The following is a 21,987-nucleotide window of genomic DNA, read 5'->3' as shown; positions in this document are numbered from 1 at the left end:
ATTTTATTTCAACCCATCTTGTACATTTTACCATAGATATTTCAGAAGTGCGGGGAATAGTACTTAAAGGTGCTTCGATCGTCAATTTTGTGACCTGAAAATAATATCCATTATTAGTTTAGGAGTCAAATGGTTAAAAACTATGTCAATTAATTTCGACATTTTGGCACTCGTGGAATTCTCCATATTAAAAAAATGCTATGAAAGGGGTTAATTTTTTTTCTGATTTACAAAATCTTTTTTTAAATGACATGAACACACTGCGGATATTTAGGAAAAAAATTTTTTTTCACCAAAGAATCTCCATAATTAACCCTAGAGTTATCCAAATAACCTGACCTACTTCTCCCATTCTAATTTCCTAATTAAATGATAAATTTACCTGGTTCCATGAACCTCTCAGTGATCCTCGCTCCATAAACATACCATGCACAGAATATCATGAACACAATCGTCACCAGAACTGACACAAAAATCTTCAGCAGCTGCCACTGGAAGTAGTCAAACGCCAAAAATTCCGGAAATTGTCTGAAAAAATCATCGACCTCCAACAGCAGTGCATCACTCGGTTTTATCACACTCGTTAGATCCGAAACTCCAATTGTTTCAATAACATAATGTACTGCTGCCAACGAATATGTCTGAAGTACTTCGCCCACTCCTATTATCCAAGCATTCGTATTTTCAAATATATGTTCCATTCTCCGACCTTATCAATGTTTGTTATTCCATTAACATGGTTATTTCCATATTCGATGGAATTGTTTTATTCCATAAATTAAATATTTAATAACCTCCTTCCTTTATTTACTCCAATGTCCACTAATTTCCTTTTGTTTTGAAGTAACAGCTGATTCTAAAAAGGTTCAGGCGGTGGCGTAGTTGCTGATGACAAGGGGAAGGGGAAGATTTCATTGCGTCAGGAGCTCAAATGAAATTTCAAGAATTTCTGAGATTAATTTTGACATTACTTTCGATTGTTGTTGTTGAGACTAACCCAAAGTATCCTAAGGTATCATGAAGGATATTGAGTTATCATAAACTGAAGGGGAAGGCTTTATTTTCGAGGAAGAAGAATATTTAGTTTGAACGTTTTATTTTGGATTTAGACAGAACATATGACGATTATAGGTTATATTTACGAACGTGAAAGGTACGGTACGGAAAGTTGATGGGACTTTAGGGCATTGAGAGTCAATTTCAAGGGCTTAGGGTGATAATCAGGGGATAAAGATGAAGTGTAATGACAGAGAATTGGTGGATATAAGTCGAGGACTGCCGCAGATGGAGGGCAGGTTGCAGCACAAAAGGGCCCATAAATCTGGTGAGATTGGCCGTCTCTCGATTCACGCATGAAATAAGCTAATAAGAAAAAACGTAACGCTTTCTGTCAGAGATTTTTCTATGGGGTTTCTGTCGAAAGCCTGCAAGAACTCCCTTGAAACCCCCTCAATGAATTCTCAAATTATCTGCTTCAGTCTTCAAAGAACGCTGGTTCAAACTTCGTAGCAATCTCCTCTTCTACTTCAACATCACCGAGCTCGGTCAGCTTGATGACAGACAGCCAGCAGGAATAATAATTCTCGAGAACTGCAAGATAAACGCAGACGTCATATCCGAGGGTGCCTTTGCCTTCAGTATAGTATTTCGTGATGAGCACGAGAAGAGACACATCCTCACAGCGAGAACAGAGGGCCAAGTGAACCAGTGGGTGACAGCTCTGCGCCAGGCCAGCTACGAGTACTGGAGATCGCGGTTAATAACCCTTCAGGAGAGATTGTTCGTCAGAACTGGAACTGATCCTCTCCTCATATATCCTAGGAATCATGGAATCGTGAGGGACGAGGCCTGGGGTCACACATCGAATTTTCGATCTCACATTCGTGCATTCACCAGCACAGCCCCCACCATCCCCAGCATTGTAACAAAGGAAACTAAGAACCTCATAGAATTATTGTAGTAATCATGAAGTATTTTGATGTTTAATATATTTTTCATTGAAAATCCTGTATCATTAGAGCTTCAAAACCTTTTGAACTTCGATTACAAACTACGTAAGCATTCAGCCTTGAAAATGTTGAGTTGTAATCGTGTGAGGTCAGTATCACATAACCTTTAAATTCAGAATTGTTAAAGCTGTTTTGACGTTAAAGGCCCTGTCATCTTTATTTCCGCATAATTCTAAGGGTGGTTTGGCCCTCAGGGTCATTTGGTACTGAGATCCAAATGTTCTGATCCTCAACATGACGAGAACCTCAACTTAAACGTCATCGATAAAAATAAGTTATAACAAATTATTTTTCAACCCAAATATATTTATTTTTGTCGGCAATGCTGCATCATGTTTTCTACTGTGAATTCATTCCTCCTCGAGAATTGTGCGGATTTACATGATCCATAACTAATTTACATATATTTCACAACTTTTTCGTTTATTTTTGAAATTTTTTTTCAGCTCATAGGGAAATGGTAAAGGGGAAAAGGCTGAGGAATACTTTTGTAGGAAACTAAATGCCGGCAAAAATGTAAATAAAAATGTAAATATAAAAGGGGAACATTTTTTAATCCTCAAGTTTAATGTTTCATTCAATTTTTATCATTTATGTTGTAATTTTTTAGAATCTACTTGGTTTACGAGAACATATCAAGACTTTCTCATGAAAATTCAATTCTCTATAGAAAAAATTGATATTTTTTCTCAATTTTAATGATTATTTTTGTCACACATATTAACCAAAAATTCCTAAAATGCATTTTGGATATGCATGTTAATTTTTTTCTATCCTAGATATCTTATTTTGCGATGTTTTCGGATCTAAAGGCTTTGAAAGCAAATGCCACAAGTTATTTTTTATAAAAACATAAATTATTAAAAAGAAATAGCCAATCATGTTCCTTGAAACCTCATTCTTTTAGAAGTATAATCGAAAAAAATGCCTTCTGGTTTGTAATGGTTCGTATCTTCACCGATTATTTCTTAAATATTTAGACATCTAGTAGTTTCGGGCGGAAACGTCTTTAATTTTCAATTTGAAACACGCCCTGGGAATGCATTGAATTTAGACATTCATCTTTACCATTTCACTACAGTTTTTTCCTACCAATAAAGCAAAGAATAATTCACCATTTTTTCCTGAAGATAATTCTGCAGTAACCTACTACCGATGGTTTTCATTGAAGCTACCTAATGAAATCGTAGAATGTAAATTTATCAAAACAAAATATTTCAACTTACAAAAAATATCATCAGTGATTGTATCCTGAATCAAAATAAACGCAATTAACTTCATCCATCACTGAATAGCTGTACCCTAAACGAGGTAAAATTGATAGAAAAAGAATAATAATACTTAGAATTAATTAATTCGTTAAATAATTACAAATAATTACAAGTCACTCGGTGAAGTGGTGGAGTGCAATTTACTCGTAGACCTCTAGTGCATTTCTCGAAAAGATCTGTAATGATTTACCAAATTGCTGCACTGTCCACTTAAAATTAGAAAAATATTAGAAGAAACGACTGCTGAGTAAATTTCCAAAAACATTCTTGTCTTTGGTTGAGGACCAATTTGGGCCAGTTGACCCTCCACACTATTAGCTGCAAATCCAAATATCCTTAAGAATCCTTTGACCCTCACATATTCGATCCATCCCTAAGAAAATATGCAGACCAGTCATTTCTTGTAATACTTCAAGCCTCAAGAGACTTTTCCGATTTCTCCCCCAGGAAATGCTTCTTAAAATTTTGCCTTACACCTCGCCCTCTCCAAATGCTCTGATCCCCACCACTTCAAATACTACCCCCAGCCCCTCAGACCTCGTCGCGCTGTCTCTGGGCTCCCTCGCCACCGTACAACCCCTTCAAACTCGGTTTGAGCACCGAGAAAATCTTGTCAGTCGCCATGGGATGCATGCTCTTCTGCAATTCTGTAAGTGACTCCTCAGTCTGCTTCAGTAATTGCGCTGCAGTCTGTAGAATCCTCTGCCAGCGACGCATCTCCACATTATGCAGGCTCTCTTGCTGCTGAAGAAGGTGAACCCAGTCCTCTTCGGTCTTGGGAGTATTCCTCAACACATGAAGATCCATCACAGTGTAAGCAGCGGCATCCTCAAGGCCCCACAATTTATAGTAAAGCAGGCCATTAATAATCATCAAACACAGAACAGCAATCAGTAGAATCCAGTTGATGATGGAGATAGGCTCCTCTCGCGGCTTGATTATCCCAGAATTTAATGGTAATTCCGTAGCTGCAGATGTCAGATTGAGGGGCAAAAGATCTGGTGGATGTGCTTGAAGGACATTATTACCAGGTACAGCTCGTCGTCTCCGTTTCGTTTTCCTCTTTATTCCACTACCAGCTGAAGCTTCCTCGCAGTTGACACTCAATGCCTTCACGAGACTGGTGAAGTACTCATCCAATCTATGGGATTTGAAATGAAAATTTCATTATACTATTTAAATTGAAATTTTTTTGAGAATAAGATGATTAAGAGTCCTTTTCATCACAGAAAAACGTCGAAGTCTCCCCTTAAAATTTCCCAAAAATGAATTCCATAAAAATTTGTAAATTCAGTCAAAAACATTCAAAATCGTTTGCAGCAAATTAATAATATGAGGAAAGAAGAAGAAAATTTATTACAAACCCTGCCCAGCAGTTCTTTTCGATTAATCCTCTCATCACCGCCCACACGTGCTTCTTGAATTTAATTTCGGAAAATATCTGAAGACTTGTTTCGCATTCCGACATGTATGCAATGCAGAAATGGTTGAAAACACTGAAGGAGTCCGCATAGGGTATCCCTGCGTTGTTTGTCTCCACGTCAATGCAGTAACGGTGACCTGGACGACTGCAGGGCAGCATAATCTGAGTCTCAGTGACCTGAGACTTTCTGGGACCAACTGGCTGAGTCAGTGAGACTGTCAGAGAGACTGTTCTCATCTTCTTGTTGGTTTCGGAGTGTTGGGTCCACTCGGACTGAATGAGATCAGTGGTTTTTCGGGCTCTGTGGAAGTCGAGGAAGAACTTGGAGGTTGTAAAGAGAAGAGTGAATAGCTGGTCAATGTGGATAGGAAGGGCTGTGTTTATTATTGTTCGACCCTCGTGGGGCGAGGTGCAGACCGAAGGGGAACAAAGACCGAGACGAAGGTTTTGCTTTTCTGCGTCGCTCTCGGTCGTGTCACTCTGATCTGTTGCCTCTGGATTCAGGTCAGCGGTGGAAGTAGGCGGAAAGGATGGAGAAGTCGTGGGTACGGAGGGAGAGGTCGGCTGATCGGGGGTCGGTGGATCAGGCTGAAAATAGATGAGTGATTAATTTTATATAATTTTCGTTGGGTGTTCTAAATGAAGGTCTGACAGGGTCATAAGGATCAAACGGATCTTCATGACGTGGGGGCCACAAGAGTGAAATGACCCTTACAGTTAAAAATGGAATTGTAATTTCTAACTGCTCTACGCAGTTTGACATTTGACAGACTCAAATCTTTTACTTTAAAAATAATGAAAAGTTAATTACCTCTGAGAGCGACTCTATTGATAATCTCGACGGAATTTTCTCCTCTTCCTGTGCAGAAGGAGATATATAATCCTCATCGTCGGATGTCAGGCCCAATTCCTCTCCGTAACAAGTATGGACTAGCTGCCACATCTCAGTATTGCTCATGGGCTAAAATCGAAACAATAATTACCGACGTTGATTGCGAAATTCAATTAACATTGAATGACATTGAATGACATAGCGATAAAATGCTTGAAAATCAGACATAAACTTTTATTGCTTTCGCGTTTATTTGTAGAGAAATTAGTTTTACAAAAAAAAGTTCTCTGAACACAATCCAGTTTGTTATTAAAACTATATGTAACATTTTTTTCTTTTATCACACATTATCAAAAATATCACGTACAAGCATACGGAAAATAGTTAATTGTTAGAAATGGAAATTTCAACATTTTTAAAATTTTGGAAATTGTTTAGAAATGATTCATTTTACGAGGAGTGTTTTGAGTGTTATTTCTAATAATATAATATTATTTTTAATAGTTACCTGACCAATCAACGCGTTCTGCCAAATTTTAAACAACATCATATAGCTCTTATCCCTGGCGCCAAACGTAGTCAAGAAGAATTTATCGGTTTCTGTACATATTGATATTGCATTTGGTATAACGAGAGCTGTCTTTTCTTTGGTAATTGAGGCAACGTCTTTCCACCTGAGAGAAACGATTGTCTCCCACGTGAATATATTAGCATAGAAGCAAACGTAGTTTTGAGAGACATATAAGCGGCCATGAACCAATATTTCTCTTTGTAAGGCACAGGAATAATCTGAAAATTGAAAAAAATGATTGAAAAACGATTTAATTGCGCTGGCATACAAAGTTTTTCAATGATCCCATGACGATAATAAAAGAGTAAAGAGACAGCAGGGGATCAGGGGTCTCATAGACTCCCCAATCATATCATAAAAGGTAAAATTTGAAAAAGTGAATTAGCTTCGATATCCAATTCTGTCGCTAATTTTTGTTTTTGGTAATTATGGACTTGGATTTTACTGACCTACTACGAGACGTTCATCGTCTGGAACATCCTTGAAGATCCTCTTAAAGTCCTCAGATCGAGATTTGTACGTGGGATAGAGGACATTATACCAGGATGACTTTTTCTTTGAACGCTCGCTCTTGCGGACCTCGTTAACAGGGCGACTGTGCTCGGTAGAATCGGACGAACCCTTCGCAGTCTCCTTGATACAATTTCAATAATGTCCTCAGAAAGATATTTGGGGAAAATGAACGTCAACTCTTATTTTAATGGAAAGAGAAAAAAAAAATTTTTCACCTTCAATTTTTTGCAAATATTTAGAAATTGAACGGAAACAGCTAAAATTGACTGGATAATTTTTTTCGATCTGATATTGCCAATTACAAAACATTTCTTATCAAGATGTTAATATTTCTTGGATATTCAACATCCATGAAAAAAATTTCCCATTCATTCTGATTGTCCAATTACTCGATTAATCAGTGGTTTTGCAGGAAAATTGTACAAGACCTTTCTTGCCACCAATTTTCAAAAACATTTTCGTCAAAAACCTCTGGATACTGAGATTATCTCCCCCAAGGGGGAGACAAAAAGGGGAGTGATGACTCACCGTGGACTGATCGTCAGTCTTCGTCGAACTATCAGTGGGGTCATTGCTCCCCGACTTTCCACTGCTCGAGCCTTGACTTTTCCAAGGGAATTTCTTGCTCTTCGTGTTCTTGGGACTGGGCTGGGGCGATGCATTGGGACTCGCCCCATGATTTTTCTCGTGATCATTGTGGCCTCGACCGATGTTATCGTGACGACTGTCGTCCTCATTTCCATGATCGTTATGGGATTTTGATGATGAAACACTGCCCATGGAGGAAGAGTTGATCGAGCTCAATACTTCGTGGCTCGAGACCAACAGATTCTCGACAGATTTATTCCTTAATTCAGAGGAAAACCAGTAAAAATTGGGTTTTTCATAACTGTGTCTAAAATGAAAAATGGAATTTTCTTAGTGATGAGTGATTCTAAAAGAACATGTCACAAGATATTTTTCATCAGAAATTACCTCCTCCATCAAAAATCACGTTTATCTTTTTTCTCTACAATCAATCGTTTCTGGATAATTTTTAAATGAACCAAAAACAAAAAATTTTCCAAAGTGGTTGATCTAACATTTCGTTACTTTTTTTTTATTTTTCACAAAACTAATAGGTGTCTAAAGCTTAATAAGAGAATGTGAAACCTTTTCTTCTACAATAGGTTTACATTCTACATTTTATCAGGTAAAGAACTTATTGCCACTCAATACGCAATTGAACTTTGATTGCACAGACGTTTGAGAAAGTTAAAAACAACTTGAATACATTTTACAGATGATTAGACTGAAAAACGTTGGAAATTCGATCAAAAGAGCACACAACTTCTGGTAAAAAATATCATCAAAAATAGTTTCCCAAACTTCTTTCCTCTCCCAAGTTTCTCCCACTACTAACAATGCCTCGAGCCTTTTGGACCCCTGGAGCTCCCCCCTTCCCCACAAACATAGAACCCCAAAACCAGTTGCATTGTCAGTATTAGATCATCTCGAAGTTCCAAACGTTCCAAGAATTCCAAAATGGAGTCCACACAATATAGGACTTTTCTAAAAACGAGGGGTTTTAAGAGAAAATCACAGAATATTTTTTATCAAAAATTCCCTCCTCTACAACCAAAATCCCTGTCTTAAATGTGCAGAAGTCACCCCTACGTAACCACGAAAAACAGTGAGTTATTATAGGGGTGAGGTCTTTCTATTTACCATTTCTTTGGTCACTTTTTTGTAGTGTCTCCTGCTCTCACATTAATCACAAATAAATCAAAGCTCATTTTTTGGGCAGAATGAAATTTCCGATAAGAAATAAATTATTTTTTGAACGCTGTTGGGTTAGGAAAGAAATTAGAACCATCCTAGACTCCAAATTTCCATACCCATCCCTCGCTCGAGATCCATCTAATGATTAACAACTCCAAATCAATCATATCCAGCATCGCATCCTCCCCCTCTCAAAAAAACACTAAAATTACTCATCCTGATGACGGCAAGACACCTGAAAGACTCGACGTCAACAATCCCCTCCTCCATCTCATATTTTTCGTGACATTTACCCTTTCCCCCGCACCATTAACAAAGCTCTAACCGTCATGGACCCCTTGAAGATCCCCCAGCCACCAAAACAATGATGATACCCCCAAAAACACTCACATATTCGATATCGGATGGTCCGTAAGCGTCTCCTGCCCACAGTACATGTCCCTTCGCCAGGAACCGCAGTGAACGTTCGCTTTACTCTTTCAGAATCATTTCTTCACCTACATAATCAAATCCCAAATTAATTTCTCCAATTAATCACTGATAACCCGTCACCTACAACGCAACTAGAGTTGATAACCATTACAACTGAAGAGGAACGAAGGAAGAGGCCAATCACGCAAAGATCGAACGTTTGATATTCGCATGTAGACAGCCGATAGGTAATTGCTTTTCTCCGAATTGACTAATTCTATCGTTTGTACTACGTTTGTACCCGTTTGTACAAAGCTCAAAATGTTTCGTTATTTTCTCCTTAACTTTTAAATAAATTATTAAAAATCCACCATGAGGGTGGCCAACAGATTAGTCAAAATTGATATTTTTCAGTAGTTTGACTCCATATCGATAGAAAATTGTTTGTAGTTCATTAATTCATTTGTCTAATTACTGGTTGAAGTGAAAAAAGGCACACAGTAGTCACTAATTACATTATTTATTTGATAGTCAATGAGAAACTAACGAAACATGTTGAGCAGAGTACTAACGAGGACAACTCTAGTACAAACGATAAAATGAGTTAGTTCTGCGGAAAAAAATCACCCGTTGGCTGTCTACATACCGAAAATAAAATTTAATGTTTTCGATTGTTTTCATTACCTGTAAATATCGACGCTCAGGAGCCAATAGGCAGTCTGCGGCTCTCGATAGTCCTCGCTGATTGGCGGAAAGTTCGTTGGAAACGCACCTCGGAGAGATGTGATGGGAGATCAAAGCCGCATGGGAGCTGGATCTTATGGCGGTTTTTACATAATTCGCGATTGTATTGCACTTGACAAGTTTGTCGGAGGAATTTTCCGGGGTCATGGCTTATTTGGCGAGGTGTCAGGTGCCCAGGGGAGTTCCAGCTATCTCCAGTGAGTTGCTGAAAGTCTTTTTACTTGATGAAAATGCTGGGAGGGAATGTCTATGTTGGATTGTGAATTTTGAGGTTTTATAACCCAGGGATTACGTTTTGAAAACAACTTTCCATTCCAAGAAGCGATGGCTAATAGTAATTTATTGTATATGGAACGCCACACCAATTAAAATTTTCAGCTGATTTAAGGTCGTTGATTTTTCTATTTTCCCTACCAAAAAGATTGTCATGAAAATTTCGGCATTTCCTACAATTTTTGTGATGGTCATTGGAAAACAAGATTGCAGATAGGTTACCTGACCTCATTTCACCAGTTAATTGCAGAAATAATCAGTGACATTTGAAGAATTATGTGTGTGACAGTTGACAAAGATTTAGTTAATTAATCCTGACATTTATCGAATAAAAAACCAATGAAAACGTCCCAAAAAATTCTCAGAACGATTTATATGGCGTGAGTTTCTCAATTTTTCTAACAGAAATCATCAATGCAAGTAGTCCAGGAATTCTCGTGGGCCAAAGAAGCCTCCAAAATGTAGTAAAAACCTACTCATCGCTCGTTAGTAACGTGAGAAAATCCGGAGTCACCGCTCTGAGGCCTTTCAATCAAAATGGCAAGGTAAAGGAATTTTTTTTTTTAATAAAGTGGTAATACTTAGTTTATTTTAATTAGAATTTAGTTGTTCATTGTCTTCATTGAAAAGTTTGAGAATTTTTTTTAGATCGGAAAGGTATTGATACCTTTCGCCAATCAACTGAGAGCCTCTAGCACTGGAGATCATGTGAAATTATGGCAAATGGAGAGAGTTGTGGCTGCTGCCTTTATTGTTCTTCTCCCTGGAGTGCTAATGGTGCAGAATATCATCCTCGATGGGCTCTTTGCTGCTCTGTTGGTCATGCACGCCCATTGGTAAGTGTAAAGACTAAAATGGCAAGCAGGACTAAGGCCCAGAAATTTGATGATTTTACGATCGACTGAAGGGTGCGATGACAATGATTGGGAAATCTTGGGGGTATTCTCAATCAATCAATGATTTATTAACAGTCGATAAATATTCTGTATTTTATTGTACAGATAATGAGGGTAGAGGCTGACAAACTCAATTAGTTTAACAATTTCTTGATGACAACAAATTTTAAATTCCTCTGTCATTTTCAATAAGAAAAATACGCAAATAAATACTTTAACGTAACAAGCAAATGCTCCTCGCAGTGGTATTGCATAATTACAATAGCAGCTTTTTTTAAATAATGAGTGTTGGAGAAATCAGGAGCTGAGGGATAGAGAACCGAATCTAATAAGCTTAAAACAAACCCCATATAAATTATTTAGCAAATATCGTATAAAATGTCATGAAATTTCAGCTCAATCATTCGAAAGCTTCCGAAATTTTACAGAAAGAATCAGTTTTTCATACCAATAGAAAATTTGTAAAAATCTAGTTTGCAAGATATCTGTGAGATAATCTGCTCTCTACCTCTCCTCTACCCAAATAACAACTCACATTTTCAATTCTCAGGGGCCTTGAGGCAGTTATTTTGGATTACGCAAGGCCAGCTGTGGTGGGCCCACTTCTCCCGAAAATATTATTCGCTGCCCTCTATACAATGTCAATTGTAACACTGGCTGGACTCCTAGCTTTGGCCTACAACGGGCCTGGAGTTGGTGGTGCTGTTAAAAAATTTTGGGCTATCGGAAATAAGTAATTAAACATTAATTGACAAAAAAATTTGTCCCGCGATTTACTTAAGACTAATATAATCTAATGTATAAATTTTCTTCGTGGTGTTTCGAATTAATTAGAAAAATAAAACTAAGTAAAAACGAAAGATAGACGTTTGTCTCCTTTTTTTACTAGATCGATTAAAAAATAACATTTGTGTCTGTATATTCTCCCCTTGCTTTGTTCTTCCTTGTTCTGTCACTTTCATCATTTGCAAGTCGTCATGTTAAGCATGTCTCCAAGTGATACAATCCCTGCAGGGATTTTATTTGCATATATCGGAATGTGAATTATTGACCACAAAAGTTGTTAAGTATGCTTAAATGTACAAGAAAATCCATTAACAATAATTTGTTTTCTAACATACTTTTGCTAGTGAAATATTTGTGGCATTCTATTATTTGAAATCAATCATGTTTTCAAATCAGATGACTTTCCAAGCGCAATATTCAGTGAAACTAAAAATTACTGACATTAATTTCTGGGTGATCTAGGTAGCTAACAGGAATTTAAATGTCTTTGGAATACATTGTGCAATGATTATGAGCGTTCTATTAGTTGTACGCAACTTCGCTGCCAATTCCCTCCTTTCAGAGGTGTCTAATTTTTGTAAATTATATTATAAATTTCTATTTAAATTTAACAACGCATAGCACGACAATTATATAACAAATCCTATCAATCTTCCGCTTTACTCAACATTCGCAACGTGAACGCAACGATTATTTGAATCTCAAAAAGCCAAAACAATAATGTTAAATTGATGAAATCACATTCATTTACTTTCATCCAATATTTATTAAAATAGCAATACTATTCATTAAAACTTCAAAACACGAACGAATTTATGTTATCTACTCCTTCAAAATAGTAACACTGAAACAATGATTGAAAATCGGAAATTTCACGTAGTCTTTAATAAATGTTTATAGAAAATTCATTCGACTGCAGGGCTTGGACCGCTTGGAGACCCTCAATAAGTTGTAAAATTAAAATAAACTATACAAATGTCATTTGATATCATTCCAGTGAAATTGTTCATTAGCTACAATTGAAATATCTCATCCTGCTGCTGTTGTAGCTTCTGGAGGGATGTTTTCAATTTTTTTCCGTGTGTCGTGACAACGGCTGATGGAAGATCGCGAACGTCGTCCTCGGACGACGATCTCATGTGGTGGTTCATCGATGAATCTGTTGAATTTATTGGAGGGGATGAGTGGGTTAAACTGTGACGTAAACTCCGAGTTCCCGGTCTTCGTTGCACAAAGATTTCGTCGTCGGACATGAAGCTGAAAATAATACAGACAATCGTTAATTACATGTAATCAATATAATTAATACTAAATTGATCGAGTCGGACGATAATTCATTCTTTAAGGTTTTTGCAGGAAGATATTCCCATCACCTTAGAACTTCGTGAGCTATTAAATACTTATTCAGGAATAACGCGAAGAATATTAACAAATGGAAAATTATTATTGGAGAAAAAACCTCAAGTCTGTTATGAGCGCTCTACGCGCGGAACAATGAGCGGAGTTCTGTTTCACCTTGAAATTTCTTCTCTACGTATCACTCAATCATTATCACTCAATCCTTATCATAGAGTGTCGATAAGCCCCTAGGAATTCCAAAGCCTCCCAAAACTGACGTAATTTTTTCTAACTCATTCGAATTATCAATAATCAATGAATAAACGGTCGCGATAACAAAGAATCTCACAAGAACTTCTGAGTATATTTTTTTGTGGAAAAATTTGTGATTTACAAGACAGATTCAATAACATTTTTCGTTGACACCTTTGGATCTGTGATAATCATTTAATTAGCACCTTCAAAATCCAAATATTTAAGCTAAGTCGTCTTACAGTTTTATGTGATAATTAATTCCTTGAACTCGAGACAAACTGCATTGCATTCGTATTTTGTTTGTAAGAAATTCGCATAACAAATCGAATTGAATCCCTACAATGCCATATTGAATAATTCAGGGGAAGTAATAATGCAGGGGAAAAAATGACTCTTTTTACTCTTTAATAACTTCCGAATGCCTGCGTAGAATTTTAGAAAATCCAGATCATTTTTAAGATGATTTTTTACTTCGATATACGATGAAGATTCCCACAGTTACACTATTTGTTTAGAAAATACAGAGGATTTCAATGAAAATGCGAAAGTCCGCATCTTGATCCTGATGGAGTTACCGCCATTTGAGAACGTTCTCCGAAGGAAATTTCGTATTATTTCTTAATAAATACTAAAAGATATCTTGTTATTTTCGTTTGGTAACCTCTATTTATAAGATGACTTAAGAATTGCCAGTCACCTCCTCTCCTACCCTAAATTATAATTTTCCCATTAAAAGAGTCCTGTACTTACGAACTCTGGCCCTGGACCTTTTGAATCTCCCTCTTGACACTAGCAATAGACGAGTCCATTTTAGCTAAAAAATTGTCCACAGAACTATCATCCCTGCTTGTCGATGGTACATGCGTTGCACTTGCTACATCACAATCACCCCTCGAATTCTCCCTAACAATTCGCTCGCTAAATTGTTGCGTATTAAAGTCCTTGGGAACAGGTACTAATAAATATTCACGTAAAAATAGACTGTCAGAAGCCCACAATCGATTACTCCTCCTAATTTGTTCAGTCTGAAACAAAAAAATTTACACATCATGAGTCCTTGAACAGAAACGCCTCCTTCAGCGCCTTCAATCCTCAATATATCATGAACTAATGACCAGAGTAGCTGGAATACACGCAAATTTCAGAGTTAACTAATTAACAAAAAATATTGAAAATTTACTGTGCCAATTTCGAGATATCGACAATTAAGAAAAGACAATAGGTTTTCAAATATTCATTAATTACTTACTGTAACTCCGTATTTCAGGGCAATACCAGCTAGTGTATCACTTTCAGATACAAAATGTTTAATTAGATTTTCATTTCTTATCAAATGTTTCGAAGTGCTTCCGTATTTTTTCAACTTTCTACTCGTGTCACGAATTGAAATACGCTCTTCCATTTCTCTGCACAAACCCTGATCCATTATTTTATTGCGAATATTTGTAGTATTTATTATCTACACTGATATACATATAATTAGTGTCACCATTAATGAATGTGATCAGTTGTCACTTCTCTGGCCGACAAATCAAGTAATAATGAACAAATAAAGAAAAAAAACCGTCGAACGGTGGTTTATTTATGGATAACTCAGGATTGCTATTGAATTGTGCTAGGGGGTGACAAATTAATGCTCCAGAGCTAGAGGAATTCTCATGTAGCGATCTTATTGAAATATTTTCCGTTGGAGGGGGGCTATTCGCCCAATGGGAACTACTTGGGACCACGTGACGTCACATGTGTCCCAGTTACTCTCGTGACTCAATTTTGAATTAGGTAGATTTTTTTTAGCGATTGTTGTAAAGAAAAGGATGTCGATGCGAATTCATTTCCTTTTTTATGAAAAAAAAAATGCTTCACAATTTTGTTGTGCGGAATTCCTGGAGCATATTGAGAAAAGGAAGAGAAATGTGGGAATTGTTATGAGGAGGTAGCAAACTAAACAATTTGCAATAATTATTTTCCTACATTTTGAAGAATAATTCATAACAATTCTTCAACAGAGCAGTGAAATAATAAGACAGACCATCGATTTCTATTTTATAAAAATAATATATTTCAACAAGGAATTGTACACAAAAAATATTACATGGTTTATTTGCCGCACTTTTTTATGAATGCAATTCGATAGAATTCACTCCTCGAAAGATCATCGAGCATTTGTGAAACTTGAGAAAAATTTTCTTTTTCCCTTTCTTAGACAAAAAATGCGAGCACATCCCTTTCATGTTCGTGTTGAAATTTTCAGGCAACGAATTAATCAACAAATAAACGTCCCTTATTGTATTAAAAAAGAAGTAAATGTTCATACTTTTAAAAAAAAAACGTGATTTCTTGTTTCGTGACCTCAACATTTTCATTTCCACTTGTTTTAAAAATTGTTAAATGCACGCTATAGATTCAATGCGATAAGGCCACTTTTCTAGATGATATTATGTACGTGAGTTAAACCGTTTATCTATCATTTTTTAGTCTAAATTTCACTTACACTATTATAAAATTAAAAATTCATGTCGTCTTTATACACAGTTAAATCAAGATAGTGTTGTATGTTTTATACATAAAAAATTAGTCATCTATAATTATGGCAAAAATCAGAACAGTGATAATGATTTTCAGTGGTTTAAATGTTCCTGTTTTACTTGAAGAATTGAAATTTTAAAGGGGAAAAAATCAATTGTCACAGAAATCGGTGATTGCACATAATACACGATTTACATGCTAATTAATTAGTTCGATATTTAACAGTTTATTTGATTTTCCTGTGGAAAAAGTTAACGAAATGATCCAGTGAGGAAGCAGTGGTATGTAATGGTTAGAAGGAAATGTCCTTAGACACGGTTCGTGAGATAAATTAACTTTTTGCAAAGTGCAGTACTATTTATGAAAAATAAAATTCAATCTGATATTTTTACTAATGATGCATTAATGACGTGACTTTCCAGCAAAAGATATTAACTGACATTTTTTCGCAAGCTTACGTATTACGGACTTGATTTTGCATGTAAGATGTGAAAAGTCGACTTCCTCTATTTCACAACATATCACCACTTCCTGTGACCCCTGTTAATTTTATTTACTACCTTACAGTACTCATCGTGCATACAATACATACAGTATCATACAGAATAATCACTCCCCTCACTCGTGAGCGTCGGCTCTCAATGACTTAATGTTTCCCGTTACAATTATAAAAAATGTAGAAAAAATTACATTTAACCAAAATTACGCTTAATATCCCCAAATTCTATTCATAAACTTCACAACAATCCTTGGATGTGTGAAGTACCTCGTGAATTTGTTCATGGAGATCACATTCGACCTATGTTACAATTCGATTTTTCACATTGAGTTATAAAAAACGATCGTGAACAGTAAAAGTAGAGACATTTGTATTCATCTCTGTCGGTCAATTAAAGTCTGAAGAATCGAATGATTTTTATCAGTATTTTCATTCCTGGATTTCTCAATCAATCAATAAAAAAATTGTCTCCTTTAAATTTAGAAATATACTATTAAGAATCCAACTTGAGTGCAACGAGACTCGTATTTTCTATTTTTATCACAATCATTCATTTGTTGCAAACTGAGCAAATAATTTTTTTCTCATTTTTTTTTTGCAGTCAAAAGGTAAAAACGAATAATACAGGGAAAAAATTAATTACAAAACAAAATTGTATCACAATTCGTTATGTTGTGAGGACATTGTTCATTTCTTTCATGAGGATAAAATAATAAACGAGGTAGAAACGATTAATGTCTAGTTCATGGAAAGAACGAATGAACATTTATGATTCACATTTTTTTTATTCCTAATACGCAGTGTTTTTCAAGGATAAACAATGACTCCGCATTAACGATTCTTCAATCGTCTAGGAAACTATCTCTATAATTAATTAATAGATGAGAACTAACAGAATGATTTTTTTTCAACTTAAAGAGGATATGGGAAACAACGAGTAAAGAATGACGATTAACTAACAAAAAAGTGTTTTTTCCAAACAAAATTATCGTTGAAGCGTGGAGATGCTCAGTACGAGTGTCGTAAGTACAATATGTTGTCGGGGTTTTCGGGCGATGGGCGGATTTTCTCTTGATGGAGGTGAGACGAGTTCAGTAGACAAGTGGAGGTTCAGAGGATTTTTTTATCTCATCTGAAAATCTCTGGTGAAATTATTAGATGAAATTCTCATTAGAGTGAGAGATCAGATTAGATTTTCATGTGGCACTTGACAATGTCCTTGTAATTGCATTCTACCATTTTTAATTCGCGGATTCAAGGAAATTAATCAATGAAAAATGGCAAAGATACTTTTTCCAAAGGAGGAAATTCCTAATAAAAAAGATTTTCGACATTTTTCTACAGTTTTAAGGGGGGGAGCCTGCTTTAGAGGCCTCAAAAAATCGATTTTTTTTGCGTAAATCACTTCCTAAACTATCCAAGAATATGTCTCCAAAATTTCAGAACAAAATTCGGATTATTTCCGGAGATACAGACGAAATAGTGAGCAAGCGTCGAGCAGGTATACGAGCATCACGAAAACTTTGACACGCGATTTCTCGGATTTTCATTTTTATGATTTTTTCAAATTGGCGGGCAAGATAGGAAAAAAAGTAAACGTCCTATCGAAACGAATCAAAATGCGTTGTATTTGGAATTAAATCCTCTTCTAGGTGAACCTTACATATCTTAAGAAAGTTAACATTAATCCGGTTTTTAAACGATTTAAAGTAATTTTTTTTTCAATGTGCGAAAAATTGTTGAATATTTCATTTTTTGTTGAATTTTCGTCGTTCACCTAGGAATTACACTATTGAAAATTAAAAATTTCTTTTGTTTTTTTGTTTCACATGAAAATTGCGACCTGCATCTCGCCCGTCACACAGAAATTGCACACTCGAGGCGCCTCCGTAAATTTCTTCAAACATGAAAAATATCTAATGTATAATTAATAAAAAAATTTGAGAAGACTCTTGAAATATATAAGAATAAATCCTAAAAGTTTCATTTCAATCAGACATTTCTTTCCTTTTCAAAAAAATCCTTGAAAATATAGATTTTTTGAAGCCTCTAAAGCAGAATCCCCCCTTAAAAATGGAAATTTTGTGTTTGTACTACAACTTTCACCTGACATTTTCGTCAATCGCTATTGTATCTCGTGAACTAGTAATTTATGCCAAAATTTCAAAGATACAATACAATAGACGTCGTCTGACATTTGCACAAAAACAATTCCCTTATGAGATAATTCAGCGTTTTAAATGAAAAATTATTGTTTATTCAGTAATTATTTTTCGTTGAGCAACATCTCCCCCAAAACATGTCTCCTATCATTTACTGAATAAACAATTTCTTCATGAGATATTACATGCAATATCCCAAGAGATCTGCATGTGCATCGAGAAGAGCATCCACGATTTGTTGTTTTTTAACAACCACCCTCTACTGACGTCGCCTCCAACCACTCTCTTATCTACCACAATCCCTGCCATAAAAAACAACAACAAACATACCCTAAACCAATTCGCGATCGTCCCAACCTATATACACGAGTCCCCCCTCATCACCTCACATGCCACAATCCCAAATTCAACGTAGTGATATGCGGCATCTTCATGATGACGTCGAGCCCAGTAGTAGTGATCTTAGTGCATCCATAAAGATCGATGTACTTGAGTTGTCCCATGCTCTCACCAATGGTAAACAACGCCTTATCAGTGAGCCTGCTACACTGTCCAACATTCAGAATCTCCAACTCATGAAGTGTCTTGGCAATTTTGCATATTCCTTCATCATTAACTTGGCAAGCACTCAAAGAAAGACTTTTGAGATTGAAAAGCCCTTGAGAAATGTAAACCAGAGCAAGATCTCCAATTTTATCGCAGAACGAAACATCCAAAGACGATATTCGGCTTCCTCCTTCAGCCAAATAAGCCATTCCTACGTCGGAGATGTTGTCACAAGACCTCAGGTTGACTTCTCTCAGGCTGGACATCTTGGCGAGATGTTTGAGTCCAGCGTCAGTGATGGAAACACAGAAAGAGAGATTAGTCGACTTGAGACAAGTGAGTCCCACCGATATGTACCTGAGAGCTTCATCAGACACTCTCTGGCAGTCTTGAAGTCCAAGATGTTCGAGTGCGAGATTTCCAGCGGCAGTTTCTCGGCTCATACCAGCAAGATGACCGATACCAGCGTCAGATATGTGCCAGCAACTCCTCAAGTCCAATCTCTTGAGTTTCTTCAAGCCCCAAGCAACGAGCAAAAGCCCAGTATTTGTGATATTGCTACAGCCCCCGAGCTCCAATGATTCCAAATTCTTCAAGTACTGGGCAATTCTCCCCAGCGAGTTGTCAGTCACCTGTTTGCAGAGCGACAGATTGAGCTCTGTCAAGGAGGAGTACTCGGCGGAGATGGCGCTGGTCAGGCCAGTGTCTGTGATATTGTAGCAACCGGATAGATTCAGTGATTCCAAATTTGTTATTCCTTTGACAACGTCCCCCAAGCCCCTCCTCAGGGACAGTATCTGGACCCTCTTGACACCTCGTCTCACCAGGCTGGCAAAAACAGATGGTGCTTGTTTCCTCAGGTGCAGACGTGCCTCGATACCACGCCAAACGGATCTGTGATAAGCTGCGTCCCTCCAAGACACGCACACCTGGGCAGCCCTTCCCTTATCCCTGACACATAAATAAGTGAATATGTGGGCGAGGATTTCAGGGTAGAGGCTTGATATGTGCGTGCTTGTTGTCACATCTTCGATTGTTCTCAGGTCTGACAAGTGACGGGCAATGCCGTAATTACTGCAAAGCTTTTTCGTGCTCGGATGATAGTGGGGCACAGGTGTCTCGATTATTGTACTTGGGGGGTTGCCACCCAGCGCCAGGTGCGGCTGGTGCAGCTGGTAGTAATGACCGGACCTGTGGAGAATTCCTCCTGGCACTGGCAACGGTAGCTCCGTCATCAGGAGGTGATCCTCCATTTTTTACAAATAGGTCTCTGGATTTTCTTTACCTTTTGGTGGTGGCTCACGCAACCTCTAGTTTGATGATTACGTTTCTCGAAATTATTTCGAGCTCAAGAGATTATTGTACTCCATTTTGGCAAGAAGTCAGTCGTGAGGGTCCTCCGGCACTCGACGCACGAAACACTGGCGTTTTTATTTGTTTTTTTCGGTGGTTTTGAGGGGTTTTTGGGGGAATGGATAATCTAGGGGTTTAGCATCACTTTGGGCATCACTTGGCGGGGCAGGGGGAGGGACCTTGTTAGGGGGTGCAGGAATTTCGGAGATCGATGAGAGATTTTTGATGGGATTTAAGTTTTAGGACTGTTTTGGGAGGGACGAGTTCTCTTTGGGGGATTGGGCGTCTTCTGGGCGGCCGTAGGGACACTCGCGAACGAGGTGAGACACTTTTTTTTTGGCGATATCACACAATTGTCAGGAAGAGACCTGGCGCGCTTAGTGGTGCAGACTGCGGTGTAGCGTGTAAAGTTCTGCGGGAGGGGGGCAGAGGAGGTTATAGAGGGGAATATGTGTGAGACTTTTTCGTGTGGGATTTGGTTGCGTGGGAGCGTCACGAAGTTGGTTAGGCACTGGCCAATGAGAGGTGGCCGTTTTCGGGACGAGTGGAGGCGGCAGGGAAGGGGGTATGGAGACCCCAAGGAAACCGCTTAGGCCGCGTTCGCATGGAGCTGCGGGCAACAAATGAGAATTTTTGAGGGAAAATTCAATGAAGTCAATGAGGTTAAGGGGTTATTCTCATGTGAGCATTTCAAAAAATCGATTTTTTTTTTTTTTAATATTTTGACAGTAAAACCTATTGAAAACATGCTGTGAAAAATTCAGACCGAAATTCATAGTATTTGATAAGTTACAGCTCATAGTAGCCGACGCGTCGTAAGCGATTGTCTACCAGGCTTTAAACTTTAAACGCGTTTTTCTCGAATCATCATTTTCTGAAACGGTCAAGGTCCTACAAGAAAAAGTATTCAACCGATTGCTTTAAAGTTTACATATGTTGTTCTACTCATTTATAGTTATCGTCCCTACCACAATTGTTTATTTTCGACAATATCTTCATATTTTTTTTAAACGATTTGTAACGAAAAAGAACGAGATTTTCGTGATTTTTTTTTTGAAGTTCGATATTTTTTTTTGTTTTCAATGAAATTGATTATATTTGGTAGGGACGATAGCCACAGATCTACTGAATAATAATCCATTCGATTTTTTTATCTCAGACAACATGAACAGCCGTTATCATCTTGACCAGTGAACTACCTTTTTTGGTTGGGGACTACTTTGACTTAAAAAAAATATATGTTAAAAACGTAAAAAACGCCAAAAAAAAATTTTTTCGTATATTTCAAACTACAAATAAAAATATATTAAAAAATCAACATGATTGAAGGTTGTTGTCGCATAAAAAAAAAATTCCGAAAAAGTGGTAAAATATAGGCGTTCACATGAGAATAACCCCTTAATATAATTGGAGGCAAAATGCATTTTGAAGAATCGTTTATTTTCAGCAATGGAAATTAGTTATTCGTCAAAATTACATTGACTTTATTTTGAACGGAAATTATGGATTAATGAAAATTAAAAAGATAAATTTTTTGGCGTATGAAGATGAATAGAATTTCTCTTTTATTGTTAATTTATTCATTAATACTAATTTATATTAATTTTAATGAATGTTAATTTATATTTATATTAATTTATATACGGGCGCCAGGGGATAGTTTAATAACTTGTGTAAGAAACTGAGTTTATGCTGTCACGAAATATTCCCTTTTGGTTAATGTTGATCATTTTACAGAGTAACAACTTATAAAAATTCTTATTGTAATTTTTGAGTTACTGTCGATTTCAACCGATTTTATCTCCGTAAATGGCAGTT

At 36.9% G+C, this 21,987-nt stretch overlaps 5 protein-coding genes across 12 annotated transcripts; 2 read left to right on the top strand and 3 right to left on the bottom strand.

Annotated features, from left to right (window-relative positions):
* Window positions 1-893: 893 nt before the first annotated feature.
* On the top strand, window positions 894-2,585 carry LOC135165125 (pleckstrin homology domain-containing family J member 1-like). Its single transcript, XM_064126103.1, has 2 exons — window positions 894-1,324; window positions 1,479-2,585. The coding sequence occupies exons 1-2, from the start codon at window positions 1,234-1,236 to the stop codon at window positions 1,958-1,960; spliced, it is 573 nt and encodes a 190-aa protein (XP_063982173.1). The 5' UTR covers window positions 894-1,233; the 3' UTR covers window positions 1,961-2,585.
* LOC135165107 (protein Aster-B-like) lies at window positions 2,295-9,405 on the bottom strand. 8 transcript variants are annotated; one of them, XM_064126062.1, is made up of 8 exons: window positions 8,937-9,405; window positions 8,771-8,877; window positions 7,148-7,514; window positions 6,556-6,739; window positions 6,044-6,324; window positions 5,515-5,664; window positions 4,645-5,291; window positions 2,295-4,421 (listed from the first exon to the last, which is right to left on the bottom strand). In XM_064126062.1, exons 2-8 carry the CDS (start codon window positions 8,815-8,817, stop codon window positions 3,812-3,814), a joined length of 2,286 nt encoding a protein of 761 aa, XP_063982132.1. In that variant the 5' UTR covers window positions 8,818-8,877; window positions 8,937-9,405; the 3' UTR covers window positions 2,295-3,811. The 8 variants fall into 8 exon arrangements, with proteins under 8 accessions (XP_063982132.1, XP_063982133.1, XP_063982136.1 ...); XM_064126063.1 differs by having other exon boundaries at window positions 8,964-9,405; XM_064126066.1 differs by having other exon boundaries at window positions 7,148-7,466; window positions 8,937-9,403.
* LOC135165126 (succinate dehydrogenase [ubiquinone] cytochrome b small subunit, mitochondrial) lies at window positions 8,902-11,564 on the top strand. Its single transcript, XM_064126104.1, has 5 exons — window positions 8,902-9,039; window positions 9,496-9,732; window positions 10,214-10,353; window positions 10,457-10,644; window positions 11,255-11,564. Exons 2-5 carry the CDS (start codon window positions 9,681-9,683, stop codon window positions 11,439-11,441), a joined length of 567 nt encoding a protein of 188 aa, XP_063982174.1. The 5' UTR covers window positions 8,902-9,039; window positions 9,496-9,680; the 3' UTR covers window positions 11,442-11,564.
* On the bottom strand, window positions 10,749-14,713 carry Red (red Malpighian tubules). The gene is made up of 3 exons (XM_064126101.1): window positions 14,333-14,713; window positions 13,834-14,108; window positions 10,749-12,747 (listed from the first exon to the last, which is right to left on the bottom strand). The coding sequence occupies exons 1-3, from the start codon at window positions 14,507-14,509 to the stop codon at window positions 12,504-12,506; spliced, it is 696 nt and encodes a 231-aa protein (XP_063982171.1). The 5' UTR covers window positions 14,510-14,713; the 3' UTR covers window positions 10,749-12,503.
* Window positions 14,714-15,118: 405 nt separating this feature from the next.
* Window positions 15,119-20,681, bottom strand: LOC135165116 (F-box/LRR-repeat protein 14-like). Its single transcript, XM_064126085.1, has one exon. The coding sequence runs from the start codon at window positions 20,067-20,069 to the stop codon at window positions 18,651-18,653; it is 1,419 nt and encodes a 472-aa protein (XP_063982155.1). The 5' UTR covers window positions 20,070-20,681; the 3' UTR covers window positions 15,119-18,650.
* Between the last annotated feature and the right edge of the window lie 1,306 nt (window positions 20,682-21,987).

This window comes from Diachasmimorpha longicaudata, chromosome 8, assembly GCF_034640455.1.
Source record: "Diachasmimorpha longicaudata isolate KC_UGA_2023 chromosome 8, iyDiaLong2, whole genome shotgun sequence".
In the NCBI taxonomy this organism is placed as follows: Eukaryota; Metazoa; Arthropoda; class Insecta; order Hymenoptera; family Braconidae; genus Diachasmimorpha; species Diachasmimorpha longicaudata.
This window is presented reverse-complemented; position numbering and strand designations above follow the sequence as displayed.

Bases quoted from the DNA above. Each gene is read 5' to 3' on its own strand.
- LOC135165125 (XM_064126103.1), top strand. From the start codon at position 1,234: ATGAAGTGTAATGACAGAGAATTGGTGGATATAAGTCGAGGACTGCCG. The intron at 1,325-1,478 runs GTGAGATTGGCC...TATCTGCTTCAG, and splicing joins CAAAAGGGCCCATAAATCTG to TCTTCAAAGAACGCTGGTTC.
- LOC135165107 (XM_064126062.1), bottom strand. From the start codon at position 8,817: ATGTACTGTGGGCAGGAGACGCTTACGGACCATCCGATATCGAATAT. The intron at 6,740-7,147 runs GTGAGTCATCAC...AATTGTATCAAG, and splicing joins AGACTGACGATCAGTCCACG to GAGACTGCGAAGGGTTCGTC. The intron at 6,325-6,555 runs GTCAGTAAAATC...TTCAATTTTCAG, and splicing joins CGATGAACGTCTCGTAGTAG to ATTATTCCTGTGCCTTACAA.
- LOC135165126 (XM_064126104.1), top strand. From the start codon at position 9,681: ATGGCTTATTTGGCGAGGTGTCAGGTGCCCAGGGGAGTTCCAGCTATC. The intron at 9,733-10,213 runs GTGAGTTGCTGA...TTTTTCTAACAG, and splicing joins GGGAGTTCCAGCTATCTCCA to AAATCATCAATGCAAGTAGT. The intron at 10,354-10,456 runs GTAAAGGAATTT...AATTTTTTTTAG, and splicing joins CTTTCAATCAAAATGGCAAG to ATCGGAAAGGTATTGATACC.
- Red (XM_064126101.1), bottom strand. From the start codon at position 14,509: ATGGATCAGGGTTTGTGCAGAGAAATGGAAGAGCGTATTTCAATTCGT. The intron at 14,109-14,332 runs GTAAGTAATTAA...TTTTTGTTTCAG, and splicing joins CCCTGAAATACGGAGTTACA to ACTGAACAAATTAGGAGGAG. The intron at 12,748-13,833 runs GTAAGTACAGGA...TATTATTTTCAG, and splicing joins AAGGTCCAGGGCCAGAGTTC to CTTCATGTCCGACGACGAAA.
- LOC135165116 (XM_064126085.1), bottom strand. From the start codon at position 20,069: ATGGAGGATCACCTCCTGATGACGGAGCTACCGTTGCCAGTGCCAGGA.